The sequence below is a fragment of the Anas platyrhynchos genome, chromosome 30 (genome assembly GCF_047663525.1).
Source record: "Anas platyrhynchos isolate ZD024472 breed Pekin duck chromosome 30, IASCAAS_PekinDuck_T2T, whole genome shotgun sequence".
NCBI lineage: Eukaryota > Metazoa > Chordata > Aves > Anseriformes > Anatidae > Anas > Anas platyrhynchos.
Genome location: NC_092616.1, coordinates 5,055,724 through 5,070,898, shown reverse-complemented (window position 1 = coordinate 5,070,898; position 15,175 = coordinate 5,055,724). Strand labels below are relative to the sequence as shown.

General features: G+C 51.7%; 3 protein-coding genes across 3 annotated transcripts in view; 1 reads left to right on the top strand and 2 right to left on the bottom strand.

Annotated features, from left to right (window-relative positions):
- LOC119712973 (uncharacterized) overlaps positions 1-15,175 on the bottom strand; it is a 672,213-nt gene that overhangs the window by 351,995 nt on the left and 305,043 nt on the right. The window lies entirely within an intron of this gene.
- Positions 1-15,175, top strand: part of LOC139999915 (olfactory receptor 14A16-like) — a 28,193-nt gene that overhangs the window by 12,177 nt on the left and 841 nt on the right. The window lies entirely within an intron of this gene.
- LOC113841681 (olfactory receptor 14A16-like) lies at positions 7,746-10,337 on the bottom strand. Its single transcript, XM_038172075.1, has 2 exons — positions 9,410-10,337; positions 7,746-7,843 (listed from the first exon to the last, which is right to left on the bottom strand). Exons 1-2 carry the CDS (start codon positions 10,335-10,337, stop codon positions 7,746-7,748), a joined length of 1,026 nt encoding a protein of 341 aa, XP_038028003.1.

Below are 15,175 nucleotides of genomic sequence, written 5' to 3'. Positions count from 1 at the left end.
CAGATCATTGTGTGGCATTCTGAAATAGTTTACTCTGACCTTAAACAAAACCTGAAACACATTCAGGACACATAACAATACGTACAGACTGGTTTGAACATTCCAAGGATTCCAAGTTTTGAAGAGCTATTGTAACTTGCTGTGGGGAGAAGAAACGTCCCCCCTCATCCCTTCCATAGATTGGCTCCCCGAGGAGAAAAGTAAAGACTGTTAATTATAAATAGTTTCTGAGAGAAAGTTCCTCAAGCATGGAGGTGACAGTAATGCTGAGTACAACTACCAGATTTGTCTCATGACCAGTAATTTTGTCACAACATAGGGCAGTGTTAGGCCATAGAGTAAACTAATAACCATTAATTAACTAATAAGCCCCCACAAAGGATAAACAGCACAACTGGGAACACACACAATATGTATTGTGTTACCCAACACAGTTCTGTGACCAAACAGGACTACTACACCAACAAAAAATGAACATTGTGGTCAGCAACTATGAAGCTGATATATTGCTTCTAAAAACTTTATTTTAACATGATCCAGTCATATCAGTCATTATCTGAGCCCTTTATGGCCCCACGACGGATTCATTTGTGAAGGAGGGCATCTCACAGGAGGGACCCAGAGAGGGCAGAGATTGACCATCAAGGAGCAGTGGAAACAATGTCATGGACTCACTTCAATTCCCAATTCTCCTGTTCCACCCAGGAGAAGGAGTTACAGGAGGCTGGATGGGGGGAATGGTGTTTTTTGTTTGCTTGTAGTTCCTCAAGGTTGTAGTGTACCAGTGATAGGCAATAAAATATATTAATCTGCCTATGCTAAGTCTGTCTTGCCTGTGATGATAATTGGTACCCATAAGGATATTTGGTGGGTGACCTCCTGTTCTACCTCAAGCCTTGAGCTCTTTTCATCATAATGTTCCCCCCTTTTCCTTTTAGGTGGGGAAGTAAAGGAGCGGTGGCCATGGAGTTCACCTGTGTACCTGTGTAAAACACAGTACACAGAAAATGGCTGGATAGCTGGGCCCAAAGAGTCGTGGTAAATGGAGTCAAGTCCAGTTGGAGGCCAGTCACTAGTGGCGTCCCCCAGGGCTCAGTACTGGGGCTGATCCTCTTTAATATCTTCATCAATGATCTGGACGAGGGCATTGAGTGCACCCTCAGTAAGTTTGCAGATGACACCAAGTTAGGTGCGTGTGTCGATCTGCTTGAGGGTAGGAAGGCTCTGCAGGAGGATCTGGATAGGCTACACCGATGGGCTGAGGTCAACTGCATGAAGTTCAACAAGGCCAAGTGCCGGGTCCTGCACCTGGGGCGCAATAACCCCAAGCAGAGCTACAGGCTGGAAGAGGAATGCTTGGAGAGCTGCCAGGCAGAGAAGGACCTGGGAGTGATGGTGGACTGTCGGCTGAATATGAGCCAGCAGTGCGCTCAGGTGGCCAAGAAGGCCAATGGCATCCTGGCTTGTATCAGAAACAGCGTGACCAGCAGGGCTAGGGAGGTGATCGTCCCCCTGTACTCGGCTCTGGTGAGGCCGCACCTCGAGTTCTGTGTTCAGTTTTGGGCCCCTCGCTACAAGAAGGACATCGAGGTGCTTGAGCGGGTCCAGAGAAGGGCGACGAAGCTGGTGAGGGGCCTGGAGAACAAGTCCTACGAGGAGCGGCTGAGGGAGCTGGGCTTGTTCAGCCTGGAGAAAAGGAGGCTCAGGGGCGACCTTATCGCTCTCTACAGATACCTTAAAGGAGGCTGTAGTGAGGTGGGGGTTTGTCTGTTCTCCCATGTGCCTGGTGACAGGACGAGGGGGAATGGGCTAAAGTTGTGCCAGGGGAGTTTTAGGTTAGATGTTAGGAAGAATTTCTTTACTGAAAGGGTTGTTAGGCACTGGAACGGGCTGCCCAGGGAGGTGGTGGAGTCACCATCCCTGGAAGTCTTCAAAAGACGTTTAGATGTAGAGCTTAGGGATATGGTTTAGTGGGGACTGTTAGTGTTAGGTCAGAGGTTGGACTCGATGATCTGGAGGTCTCATCTAACCTAGAAATTCTGTGATTCTGTGATTAAGTAGGGAGATTGGAAGGGTCCAGCACCAGGGCTGTGGCCATCCAGGGATGGCATCTCAGCACCCAGAACCCGCTCTGCCAGCCTGGTGGCACAGGAGGTGCTGGTTCCCTTGAAGGAGATCAGTACACGGGGAAGGCTTGATTTCCAACACAGGCATTTCTGGCACATTCCTGAGAGGCCTGTGGAGCTGCAGGACACACCAGTCTCTGGGACACTGGATGTCTTTACTCCCAGAGCCAGATCCTGAAGAGACACCAGCTCCCAGGGAAACCTGGCCCTGGACTGTCCCCATCACAACGAGGTTGAGCCATGCCCAGAGAAGCCCTGGGGCTTAGGGCACCCCTAGCATCAGGACCCAGAAATCCTGGCTACTACATACTCCCGTGAGCTCAGAGGGAGACTCATTCAAGGCTCTTGCAGCAGCCACCAGCAATTTCCAGCCCCCCGCAAAGCTTTGGACAGCTGACAGCCCCTGTGACACATCTTGGAAAGGGGCTCCTGACACCCTTACCTTTGGGGGAGAGCTGCAGGAGCACTGGTAACTGGGAAGTCATGTCAGAGGTGATGGTCATGCTCCAGCAGCCCTCCATCTCGCTTGCTGTTGGCCCTCAGCTCAGGACAAGGGATGCCCGCCCTGGCTCCTCAACCTCAGCTCCTCTGCAAGGTGCCCCTGCTCCTCCACCCGTCAGCGAGGGTCGCCCAGTGCAAGCTTGCTGCCTGCTGATCCCACTCCTGGCCACAGAAGGACAGCGCTGGGGAGCACCCAAGCAGTGGCCAGCAGGGACCAGGCCTTGCAGGGAAGTGCCAGCACTGCCGCTGCTCCAGTGACGATATCCTGCTGATGCAGTGCATCCCCTGTGACATCAGCACATGTCATTAGAAGGCCTGTGAGGTCAGCAGCATGGAGACAGCACAGATCGGGAGAGAGACGAGAGATTTCCCTTCTTGTCCTGAGAAACAGTCACCTCCCTTCTGCCCAGTTCATTCCTAGCGGTTCCTGGCCCATCCACCAGGAACATCTCCAAATGCTGGCAAAGGCCACGGAATAAAGGAAGTGGAGCACTGGAGAAGTCACTGCTGTGTTCCTGCCCCAACACGCCTCTGCTCTTGGAAGCCCTTCCAGGAAGGTGGGGTTTGAGGCTTGTCCTGGGGCTGGGCTTTTTTCAAATGATGAGAGCGAAGGCACCTGGGATGCAGCAGCCCCTCAGTGTGCCTGAACTCCTCTGCACCGCATGTCACTCACCTGGAGAAGTAGGATGCGTTATATGGAGGGAATTGCAGCACATTCCCGGGCCTTCCTCCAGGCAGAGGGCCTTTGTGGTGTTGGGGCATCCCTGAGGGCCAGTGGTGGAGCTGGGGCCGATCTCCAGGCAGGAGAAGGGGCTGCTGAAAATGTCCTTGGCAATGGGCATCCTGTGATCAAGGGACACATTAAAAAATCACTGGGCTGTGTCTTGACTGAGTAAGGGATGGGGGTAAGACGCCGCAGCAGTGTTTGCAAACCAAAGGACACAAGTGGAAACCCCAGTGTGATGTGCCTCATATCCATGCACTACCTGCCTCTAACACATAGAGGTGGGACAGACCTTGGCTCACTGCAGCCCTGGGAAGCAGTCACTTGCTCATAAGCACCAGGTCTACCAGAGATGCCCTCAGGGGTGCCCGTTAAATACCAGCTGTGAATGGCCAGAGCTGTCCTGTGAGTCCTGTGCTGCCCATGTCAGCTGCGTGCTCCAGTGGTGCTGGGCAGCGTTGGCATCTCAGGTAGCACTGCAGGCCTGCAATTGGCTATTAAATAGAGCAGCTGCCCCGAATTTCATTAGGCAATGTAGGGATGTCCATGAGACAAGTGCCGTTACAGTCCCTGGAGATGGAGGGAAAACCAGATGGAGAAGAGGGAGAGAGAGACTCAGCTCTCCCTGTGGCACAGTTCTCCATTGGGTCAGGTGGATGCCTCTACAGGCTGCCCTGAGCCTACTGAGGAGGGACAGGTTTAGTTGTCCTAAATGGGTGCATTTGCTGTCATTTCAGCTGGCCAAAGGCATTCCTCACCAGCCTCCAAGAGGATGCTCCCAGGTGCTGCCCTGTCCCTCACGGTACCTCCATTAGAGCTTGCAGATGCCTGCATGTACCTCTGCCCCCTGACATGTCACCAGGTGTTTTCAACCCCCAGATTTCTTCCATCTCCATTAATAATCCTGGAGATGAGACAAGGAGCTCACCTGCAGCTGCCCATGTTATGCACACCTAAACTGAGTGCAGAGGAATCCCAGCTCCCGTGGGTTTGTGGCAGGCATGGGAGGGATCTGAGTCCCATTCCAGCCCCAGGACAAAAATCCAGCATGAGATGCCTCGAGTGACTCTGCTGAATCCCTTCCTTAAGCAGGGGGTTAAAGGAGTTACTTCTATGACCATGCCTGGGTGTCCCACCATCAATTGGGATGAAAAGAGGTGATTGTTACAGAAAATTATTTTTTCACTAAGAGAAATGAGCCTGGTGTGAAGAAATGTGTGTGTCAGGTGAGGGAGGAAAGCCCAGGGATTCCTTCAGGCTGTTTCCCATCAGGTTCCGACCTGGAGCAGGGCTGTTTGCAGAGGCCCCCATGGGACGTGCAGTTGCTCCCCATGTTGCTGCATGGAGTTGGGAGAGACCAAGCATAGGATTTAGGAGAAACCTGTTGGTGTCTAATGGCAGCAGAGATGGTCACTGAGGTACATAGGCATGGTTGTCCCACATGGCACACAGCAGAGGACATCTCCAGGACATAAATGTGAAGCTGCCAGGAGAGTCCATTAGCTATATGCAGATTTTCATTGCTGTTCTGAGGATGCCCTCTGAGCAGGGATGGCGCAAAGCCTTCTCCACGTGCCTCCCTCACCTGGCCGTGGTCTTCCTGTTTCTCAGGAGTGCCTTTTTTGCCTACCTGAAGTGCCCTTCCATCTCGTCCCCATCCTTGGACCTGGTGATGGCTGTCCTGTACTCAGTGATGCTCCCAGCAGTGAACCCCCTCATCTACCGCACAAGGAACCAGGAGCACAAGGAGAGACCATTTCTGCCATTAGGAAAGTGATGTCGTGGATGTCAAGTGCTGTCAGGGATGGCACTGAGGGGCTGCAGGCTTCAAGGGGATCTGCTGCAGAAGAGAGAAGGGGACACAGCAGGGGACACTGACCACTGTACGCTTGTGCCATGGAAGTCCCCATCTGTGGGGCTGAGCCCTCTGTGCCCCAGGAGCTGCTGTGGTCTTCAGAGGGGCTGGGGCTGTGGTGGCAGTGCCCAGAGCCCTGCAGCAGCCTGCGGTGGACACTACCCTGAGGACCACTGGCACTGGCCTGGGATGAGGGCAGGGAGGTGGGCAGAGATCAGGGAGGTGGAAGAGCTGTGCTCAAGGTCTGTGTTGGGGGAACAGCCAGCTCTGTCGGCCTCTGTCCTGGCCCAGAGCCCTGCTGACCTGGAGCAGGGCTGTCTGTAGAGGCCCCCATGGGAGGTGGCTGGGTTAGGGCAGGGGCCATGGGATGGAGGAGGCTGCAAAGGAAGGAGGGCCATGGTGGGAAGGAACCCTGAGGGAGCCATTGGGATTGTAATGGGGAGAGATCCATCCAGCCCTGAATGTGCACTGCCATGTGCAGCGCCTTGGCAGCATGGCTGTGGAACCATGTGTGGGGCAGTGGGGCTGGGACACTGCAGGGACAGGGCTCTGAGAGGGGCCAGGAAGGATCTGCCAGGGGGTGACAGCAAGGACAGGCTCCAAAACAGAAATTTATGGTTTAGATGGAGGTATGGTTTTAGCATGGGCAGAGCTCACCTGGAAGTGATGTTATCAAGAAAAGTCAAGAGCAAAGAGAAGAGCTTCTGCTGGAGCTAAGGCTCAGATTTCTCACCCAGCTCACCCAGGGCTCGTCCTGAGCAAGGCGGACACGAACCCTTCCTGCACTCCTGCCTGCCCCGCACCGCCAGGTGGCTGTAGCAGAGGGGACCCCCAGCCAGCCCCTCGATGGGGCTCTGCCAGCCCCTCGCCCTCCCCTCTGCAGTGACGTCATTGCTGCCCAGGGGGCTCTCTGATGCGCGGGGTGATGTCACAGTGCCTGCCGGCCAGCCCTTCTGAGGGCCAATCAGGCTGCTGCACTGGCAGTGACCTCACTCCAGCCCCCTCCCCACGGCCTGCCTCTCCCCTTCCCTCTCCCCTGTCTGGACCCTGGGGACAAAAGTCGGTGTTATGCAGCAGCTTTGCAGTGGTGGCCTCCGTGGTGGTTTTACCAGGGAGGACATCTGCCCATGTGCCAAAAGGACCTACTACCACCAAGATGCATTTGGTGCTTTGAGCTGTCACTGGCAGAGGTCTTGCAAAGTCTTTCTGCAGTTGTGCCCAGGGACCTTCACTCCATTGGTCCTGGGCTGGGGCTTTCACTTCAGCTGAACCTGTGTTGGTTGTGGCACAAGCAAGACACCTCTTACAGCTGTGCTCTGCATCCTCCTTCATGGGAGGGCACCACTCCGTGTCCTTCACTGTGCTCACGGTGTTTGTCTTAGCTCATGGATGAACCAGATTTGATCTGCTTGAGTCTTCTGAGGCCCAATCCAGCGCCTACTGCCTGCTGCACCTACAGCACAATAACTATTACTTTCCCTTAATATGCAGATTGAACTGATGGGTGTGTTCATATTAATGCCTTTTAATTTCCCTAGTTGGAAGGGGAAATAGAAAAAGACTGGAGCAAGCTGCTGGGATCTGCCACAGCCACTCAAAGTCACCCACTTTTTCCAGTCTTCCAGCCTGAATTTTTTCACAATGACCCTGCACGAGTTTCTCATAGGCTCAATGTAATTTCAAATGTAGATCATCTTCAAGAATCCACTGGCAAGTGTGCCAGGAGGCATGTTGCCAGCCCACAGGAATCCCGGCCTCCCCCACAGAACCTACGGACTTGTCCAGGCTGTAGTCTGGAGTTCCCAGGCTGCAGTGACCCCCTTGAGATGGTTGTGAGTCTTGTTATTGACTTTCCAAAGCTCTGCTAGAAACTGAGCTGCTGTTCTGGCTTCTTTTACCTTATTTTGTAAAACTTCTGTTTCTAGAACTTGTATTTCTATGACTTCAAACTACAGCTGTTTGATTTGTAACCAGACACTATGTCTGTGGGCTCTAAGATCTTCATGGAATCATATCATAGAATCATAGAATGGCTTGGGTTGTAAGGAACCTTAAAGATCATCTAACTCCAACCCCCCTGCCACAGGCACGGATGCCACCCACTGGATCAGGTTGGCCAAGGCCCCTTCCAACTTGTCTTAAACACCTCCAGGAATGGGGCATCCACAACTTCTCTTGGCAACCTGTTCCAGTGCCTCACTACCCTTAGAAGGAAGAATTTCTTCCTAATGTCTAATCTAAATCTATCTTGTTTTAGTTTATGACCTTTCCCCCTTGTCCTACCATTATCTACTCGAGTAAAGAGTCTTTCTCCTACCTTTTTATTAGATCTCTTTAAGTATTGAAAGGCTGCAGTAGGGTCTGCCTGGGGCCTTCTCTAGACTCAATAGCCCCACCTCTCTCAGCCTCTCTTCACAGGAGAGGTGTTCCAGCCCCCGATCACCTTTATGGTCCTCCTCTGGACTCACTCTAACAGGTCCACATCTTTCCTGTGCTGGGGCTCCCAGCAAAAGTAGGGCCCCATCTTCCTCTCCTCTGGTTACAACAGTTCTCTTAACTTGGGAATTTCCTCCTCCTCTACTTTCTGAATGTCCTTTTGTGCATTCAATACCTTCTCATCTGTTTCTCTATGTGAGCCTGTGAATCACATCAGGCAGACCACATGGTTCAAATGGCACAAGCTTCCTTCTTACTGCCTTTTCAGTTTTCCAGTTGTAATGAGTAATGCTTCCCAGGCTGCAGTGATGGGACATGCTACTTCAAATCAGCCGTTCCTGCAAGGGCATTTCCCTTGTTGAAGGACCTTCCTTAGGAGTTCTGTAACATACTTTTCCTCCCTAACAAATGTTTTGGGTTTAGGTCAGAATGTTTTGGTAGTGGGGCAGGCTGCATGGGTGGCCTCTGCGAGAAGGGACCAGAAGCTGCATCAAGTGTGGAATAATTGCTGGAGGTGGCTTATTGAGACTAAAGAAGCTGCCCCAGTTCTGATCAGAACCAGTTCCTCGCTCTCAAAAAGGGATCCTCTGGCTTCTAGTCAAAGCTGACCCAATAAACAACGATGGTTGCACAGCTTTGATAACATTTTAAAGAAAGGATAAAGCATAAAAATGTTTGTGCAGCAACAGCTAGCAGAGGAGTGAGAAAATGTGAGAAACAGCCCTGCAGACAGCAAGGTCAGTGCAGAAGGAGGGCAGGAGGTGCCCCAGATGCCAGACTAGAAGATTCCCTGCAGCCCATGGAGAGGCCCCTGGTGGAGCAGGCAGTCCCCCTGCAGCCCATGGGTCCCACATGGAGCAGATCTCCACACTTCAGCCCATGGAGGAGCCCCCGGTGGAGCAGGCGGATGTGGCTTGGAGGAGGCTGAGGCCCATGGAGAGGAGCCCACTCTGGAGCATTCCTTTCCTGAAGCACTTCTCCCAGCTTGGTACTGATCCATGCTGAAGCAGTTCCCGAAGGACTGTGGGAAGCCCATGCAGGATCAGTTTGGGAAGGATGGCATCCCATGGGAGGAATCCGTGGGAGGGCCCCCACCCTGGAGCAGGGACAGAAAGTGACCGTGAAGGAGTGGTGGGGAAGAAATATCACAGACTGATCACAGCCCCCATTCCCTCTTCCCCGTGTCACTTGGTGGGAGGAGGTAGAAGTGGATGGATGGGAGGGAAGGTATTTTTAGTTTATCTTATTTTCTCACTCCTCCAGATAATGCATTTTTGTAATCTCCTTACATGCAATCTGTCTTGTCCATCACTGCAATTGTTAAGCAACCTCCCTGTCCTTAAATCAGCCCTGGTGCCCTTTTCCATTCTATATTTTTCCCCTCTTCCTCTGAGGATGAAGACTTAAAAGATCGGTGTGGTGGACTTCAGCTGCCCGTCAGTGTGAAACCACCACAATTTTCAGCCAAATTATTGGCTCCACATTTGAAAGAAGACTTGGGTTTAAAGGCAGAGAATTGGGGACATGCTGTTATTACAAAGATGCTACGGGAGTGTCAGCACTTTTGTTAATGTAGACAAAACTTAACAGAGTAAACAAAGCAGTTTAATTTTTCAACAGAAGTAGGATGAATAAAACATTGTTTATGAGAAAGCTACTGATGTAAATGACACTAAAGATAAACATAGCAATAATAGTAATGTAAGAAGCACCAGGCCTGCAAGGGAATATGATGCAAATTCTTTGTGGAGAAGGAGAGAAACTTACTATTAAGAAGTGTCTCTGAAATCACTTTCCTAGCACAATCCCTGAGCTCCTGGTTCCTCAAGCTGTAGATAAAGGGGTTCAGTGTTGGAGGCATCACTGAGTAAACAACTGCCACCACCAGGTGCAGAGATTGGGAGAAGGTGGAGGGGGGCTTCAGGTAGGCAAACATGCCAGTGCCAGTAAAGAGGGAGACCACAGCCAGGTGAGGAAGGCACGTAGAAAAGGCTTTGTGCCGGCCCTGCTCAGAGGGCATCCTCAGCACAGCCCTGAAGATCTGCACATAGGAAACCACAATGAAAACAAAACAACCGAAGGCTAAAGAGACGCCACCCACAAGGAGACCAGCTTCCCTGACGTATGATTTTGAGCAGGAAAGCTTGAGAATCTGGGGAAGTTCACAGAAGAACTGGTTCACAGCATTGCCATGGCAGAGGGGCAAGGAAAACGTATTGGCAGTGTGCAGCAGAGCAGTGAGAACCCCGCTGCCCCAGGCAGCTGCTGCCATCTGGGCACAAGCTCTGCTGCCCAGGAGGCTCCCGTAGTGCAGGGGCTTGCAGATGGCAACGTAGCGGTCATAGGACATAACTGTGAGGAGATAAAACTCTGCTGATATCAAGAAGAGCAAGAAAAAGAACTGTGCAGCACATCCTGAGTAGGAGATGGCCTTGGTGTCCCAGAGGGAATTGGCCATGGCTTTGGGGACAGTGGTGGAGATGCAGCCCAGGTCAAGGAGGGCGAGGTTGAGGAGGAAGAAGTACATGGGGGTGTGGAGGCGGTGGTCACAGGCTACGGCAGTGAGGATGAGGCCGTTGCCCAGGAGGGCAACCAGGTAAATGCCCAGGAAGAGCGCGAAGTGCAGGAGCTGCAGCTCCCGTGTGTCTGCGAATGGCAGGAGGAGGAACTCGGTGATGGAGCTGCTGTTGGACATTTGACATCTCTGTGCATAGAGACCTGCCAAATAGGAAAATGTAGTGACAAATAGGGACAGTGTTCTCTGAGAAAAACCTGCTACACTTCTCATTAAGTGACTTTCTGCTGAGACCTTTCTGCTGCTCCCTCGTTTGAGCTCTGATTGGTGTAGAATACATTTTCACTGGGAGTCCAGGATTCCGCTGTGGGTTCTGCCTGCCCTACAGTTCTAGTGAAATACGAACTGTGAGTGATCTCTGATTAAATCTAACTCTCACGTATGTTGACTTCACAGCATAACTACTGTCAACATTCTTGACAGCCAAACGGCATTTGTGGTTTGCTTTGTTCCAACTTCCTGTGTTACTCTTAGGAGATTTTTTTGAGGGAAGTAAACCCTGGCATTTGTAATGTATTCCAGTTGAGATTTTGTAAGTGCCAGGAGGCAAAGTGACTGTCCTTAGTGCAGTGCAGACAGCCAGTCTGTCTATCTTCCCTGGTCTCAGGCAGAGTCCTCTTAGGCTCAGTCCAATGGCCCCCATAGAGCCACTCAATTATTGTAGCCTCAGAAACTCCCTGGAAGGAGATCCATCTTAATTCTGCTGCATACACTGCATTGCACCAAGCCCCACAGGTTAGAAGAGGTTTTGGGCACCTTCCTTCTACAGGCACATCTACCTAGTGGGTCCTAGAGGGTCAGTGCTTGAGCTGCAGCTGAACACCCCATCTACAGGGAGCCATAAAGCTCCATGGAGATGGGAGAGCATAAAGAACAGCAGCAGAAGGTGCAGGAACAGAGAGAAATAAGATGAGGCTTCTGCCAGGGACGGACAGACAGGAATTCAGGAGAGTGTGCTCTGCTGGACTTCCTGCTGCTGAGTTTATGAGGCACATCCTGAATCTGTTGGGCTTGAGGGTGGACTGTGAGGTGCCAGACTATTCTGTTAATGCTCTCTTGCTAATTCCTGCCTGCAGCTGTCCCTGCCTGCAGCGGGGTCTCTGTCCCCACATCTCCTGCCTGCAGCTCACAGCCCCCATCCCACCCGCTGGGTGCTCAGCTCTGCCCTGCAGACACCTCCTGGCAGCAGGGCTCTGCCCAGGGGCAGCTTGCTGGGGTCACGTCCTAGAGCCCAGGGCACACAGACACTGATGACACTGTGCAAGGGGTGTTGGAGCTTTCTATGGGCTGAGGGGCAGGAAAGGGACTTGCTGGGGGTCCTTGTAAACTTCCTTCTTATGTCGAGTAAGTCTCAGTCTCTTCTTGGAAATAACAGCTTCTATTTCTATTCCCAGTGAGCTAAAAGAAGAGAAAACTGAAAGCAGAGGCTAAGGAAAGATGAGAGTGAAGTTCCCTTTGAAATTGCCTTGGTGTGCTGTGGAGCTGTGAGCAGGCTGCCCCAGGAAGCAGCCTCCCACCAGCAGCAGGACCCTGCCCTGCCGGGGGGGCTCCTTCCACCCGCAGCTTCTCCCCGCAGCGCCCTGGGCAGCTCCCCGGGCAGGCTGAGTGCTGAGCCTGGCAGGCGGCAGAGGCCCTGCCCCGGCACACAGCCCCTGGGCCACAGCAGGGACCCTGCTCTGCACCACAGCCCTGGACACCCCTGCCTGCACCCCCGGCTTCTCCTGCCTCCAGGAACTGCGGCTGCATTGCCCTCCAGCCAGAGACTTACCGGGTGCAGGGCTGGGAAGTCTTCTCCCGCAGGGAGCTCTGGGCATGCTGCCACTTCTGCCTGCCTTTAAGCACTGTGTCTCTGCAGGCAGTGCCCCCAGCCCTGCTGCGCTGTGCAGAGGAGCTGCTCCTGGGCAGAGCTGTCTCTGTGCAGCGCTGCCCGCTTGCCAGGAGCTCCCCTTGGGCCCAGGAGCCCGGCCCAGCTCAGCAGCACAGCACCCGACCATGGCATCACTTGCTCTGTGCCATTGGGCTCCCTCGAGGTGTCCTCAAGGCCTCAGGGCTGACAGCTCCTGAAGTCATCGGGGTCTCTCCTGGGGTGTGGTGTTTGAAGCAGACTGAAGTCAGCAGCGACTGCTCCTCTCTGAACATGGGAGAGACTGATGTTAGAAGAGTGATTTGTGCTATTGATGTGCAGTTTTCAAACATGACGTTGTGGTTCAACCCAGCCGGCAGCTCAGCACCACACAGCTGTTAGCTCACTGCCCCTGCAGCTCCACACCTGTAAAGCTCATGGGTTGAGATGAAGACAGTTTAAAAGGACAGAAAAGGAAGAGATTAATAATAATAATAACAACAACAATAACAACAATAATAATTAGGTGTACAAAGCAAGTGATGCACAATACAATTGCTCACCACCCAATGATCGATGCCCAGCCTGTCCTCAATCAGCGGTCCCCCCAGCCCTGGCCAGCCTGCATGGGAATCAAGTGTTGCGGTCCCTTGACATTTGTTTTAGGGTAAAACCAGCTTTCAGAAGGATTTGGATTCTTTCCTTCCCTTTCTCAAATACTTCTGCTCTGTTGCCCCACATGATGATGTCACCAAGGTACTGCAGGTGTTCAGGAGCTTCCCCCATGGCAGGGCAGTCTGGGTCAGTCCATGGAAAATGGTAGGGCCAATTGCTTTGTCAATCACCCCTTCCCTAGAGTGGGATCCCAGCTGCTTGGCTTCTCTGCCCTCTAATTGCAGGCTATTAGCCCTGTTCTCCCAGCACTGGAGCAGCCAAGTGACAATGTGCTCATCTAGATGATGACTGACATTTTTTCACAAATCTGGGATAGGTTACTGATGCTGTTCTGATCTCTTCCTCTTTGCCCTCCTTCTTCCTTAATGGCCCAACTTTGTCGAAGCATTCCTTGTCTTCTTCCTCCTTTCTTGTCTGCATAGGAGTTTCCTTTCTAAAAAAAAAAAAAAAAAAAAAAAAAAAAAAAGGTTTTTTTCATCCATTTTTTTCTCTTGCATATAGGTGTAACCAATAGTAGCACAGGTTGGTTCTCTGGCCCAGCTATGGGGCCCATCAGAGGGGCTGGAGTGGCTGCAGGGCCTGTCACAGGGGTTGGAGTGTCTGCAGGGCCCATTGCAGGAGTTGCTGTGGCTGCAGGGCCTTTCGGAGGAATTGGAGAGGCAGCAGGGATCGTCACACAGACTGGAGTTGCGGGAGGGCCTGTCATTGGACTTGGAGTAGCATTGGCTGTGTCTTCTATACATAGGAAAAGCCCCAGCTCTTTGCAGCAATTTGTATCTTCTCACAACCTTTTTTCATGTATTTCACCATTTTTTTTAGGATTCTTCACTTGCTCAGGGGTGAAGTTCCAAAGCATTGGTGTGCCCACTGCTCTAGGTGCCTGCTAGTATCCTCCCATACTCCTAGCCTCTACTAAATCTACTGCCTGGGGGCAGACTTCTGGATGGCACTCTCAAATACTTGTTTAACCTTAAACAAAAGATGAAACACATTCAGGAGACATCACAATAGGAACAGGCTGGTTTGACCATCCCCAGGATACTGAAAGCTTTGAAGCTATTGTAACTAGCCTGGAAGAAAAAGGGGAGGAGAAGGAGAAAGGGAGAGTGAAGAAGTTGTGAAAAGTGTCACCCCTTTGTCAGCTCCCTGTCCCTATCTACCAGCTCAGGGGCTGAGTACCAGGGGAACAACTGGTCTTGCTGCTAAAGACTGAGGCAAAGAAGGCATTAAATACCTCAGTCTTTTTCTCATCTATTGTCAAAATGTTTCCCTCCACATCCAATAAAGTATGAAGATTCTCCTTAATCCTCCCCTTCTTGTGTATTTCTAAAACCATTTTTATTGTCTTTGATGGTAACAGCCAGACTGATCTCCAGTTAGGCTTTGGCCCTTCTATTTTTGTCCTTGCAAAGACTTCCAAGATTTAAGACAAAGTTCCAAACAAAATGACAGAAGGCATGAGAAGGAAGCACAGAAAAGGTGGACTCTGGCAGCCTTCCATGCTCGAGCCCTCTGTGAGTCTGTGCTGCAACTCCATTCAACTACTTACTCCTGTATTGTCCAAACTCTCCTGCAACTGCCAATGCTGCTATCTTGTGAGAGACAGCACAATCAGGGTGAGCCATCTGCCTATAGACATTAACAGCTGACGCAGTGGAGCATCTGTCCAGGGGAACCTGGAGAAACAGCAGGATTTTGCCTACAGAAACCTCTTGACATTTTGAAGGAGAAAAGGAAGAGGGCCTGGGCACCATGAGGGATGCCATACAAGCAGTGGTGCCTGCTCACCAGGAACCAGGCCAGCTTCCTACAGAGCTGCCTTACAAGGAACACGGCCACCAAGAAAATATGATTTGTCTTTCTCAGCTCAGATCTGGTGTGACATGACATGGACAAGGGTCTACAGCCAGCAGGGAAAGAGGTGTATGTCTGGGAGTCCCTAGGGTATCCTGGTCTGGAGAGGAACAAGGACTTAGCAAGGCTGAAATCCCAACAAGACCAAGATATTTCTACCTATGGCTATGGCTGTTGTCTCTGCCACTGAGGCCTATGAGGAGACAGCTCATCATTAGAGCACCACGGTCTCATTGCTGATATATTGGAATTGCCTGATCCTGTGCTTTTAGGAGGCAGCGCTTAAGACTGACCAGCACTGATGGACGCCAATGACTTCAAAAGCAGTTTCCCAGGGAACCTTGCTAACTAGTTCCCCAGGCAGCCTGAAGTCTGCTCTCCCCATATCCAGGACTGAAGTTTTGGTGGCAGTTTTCCTCCTGTCACCAAAAATTTCAAACTCAACAATTTCATGGTCATTATGACCAAGATGGCCACCAATTGCCACATCTCTCACAAGACCCACTTTGTTCTCCAGCAGCAGATCTAGTAGGGCACCTTTCCTAGTTGGCTCCCTTAGCACCTGAACCAAAAAGTGATCTTCAAG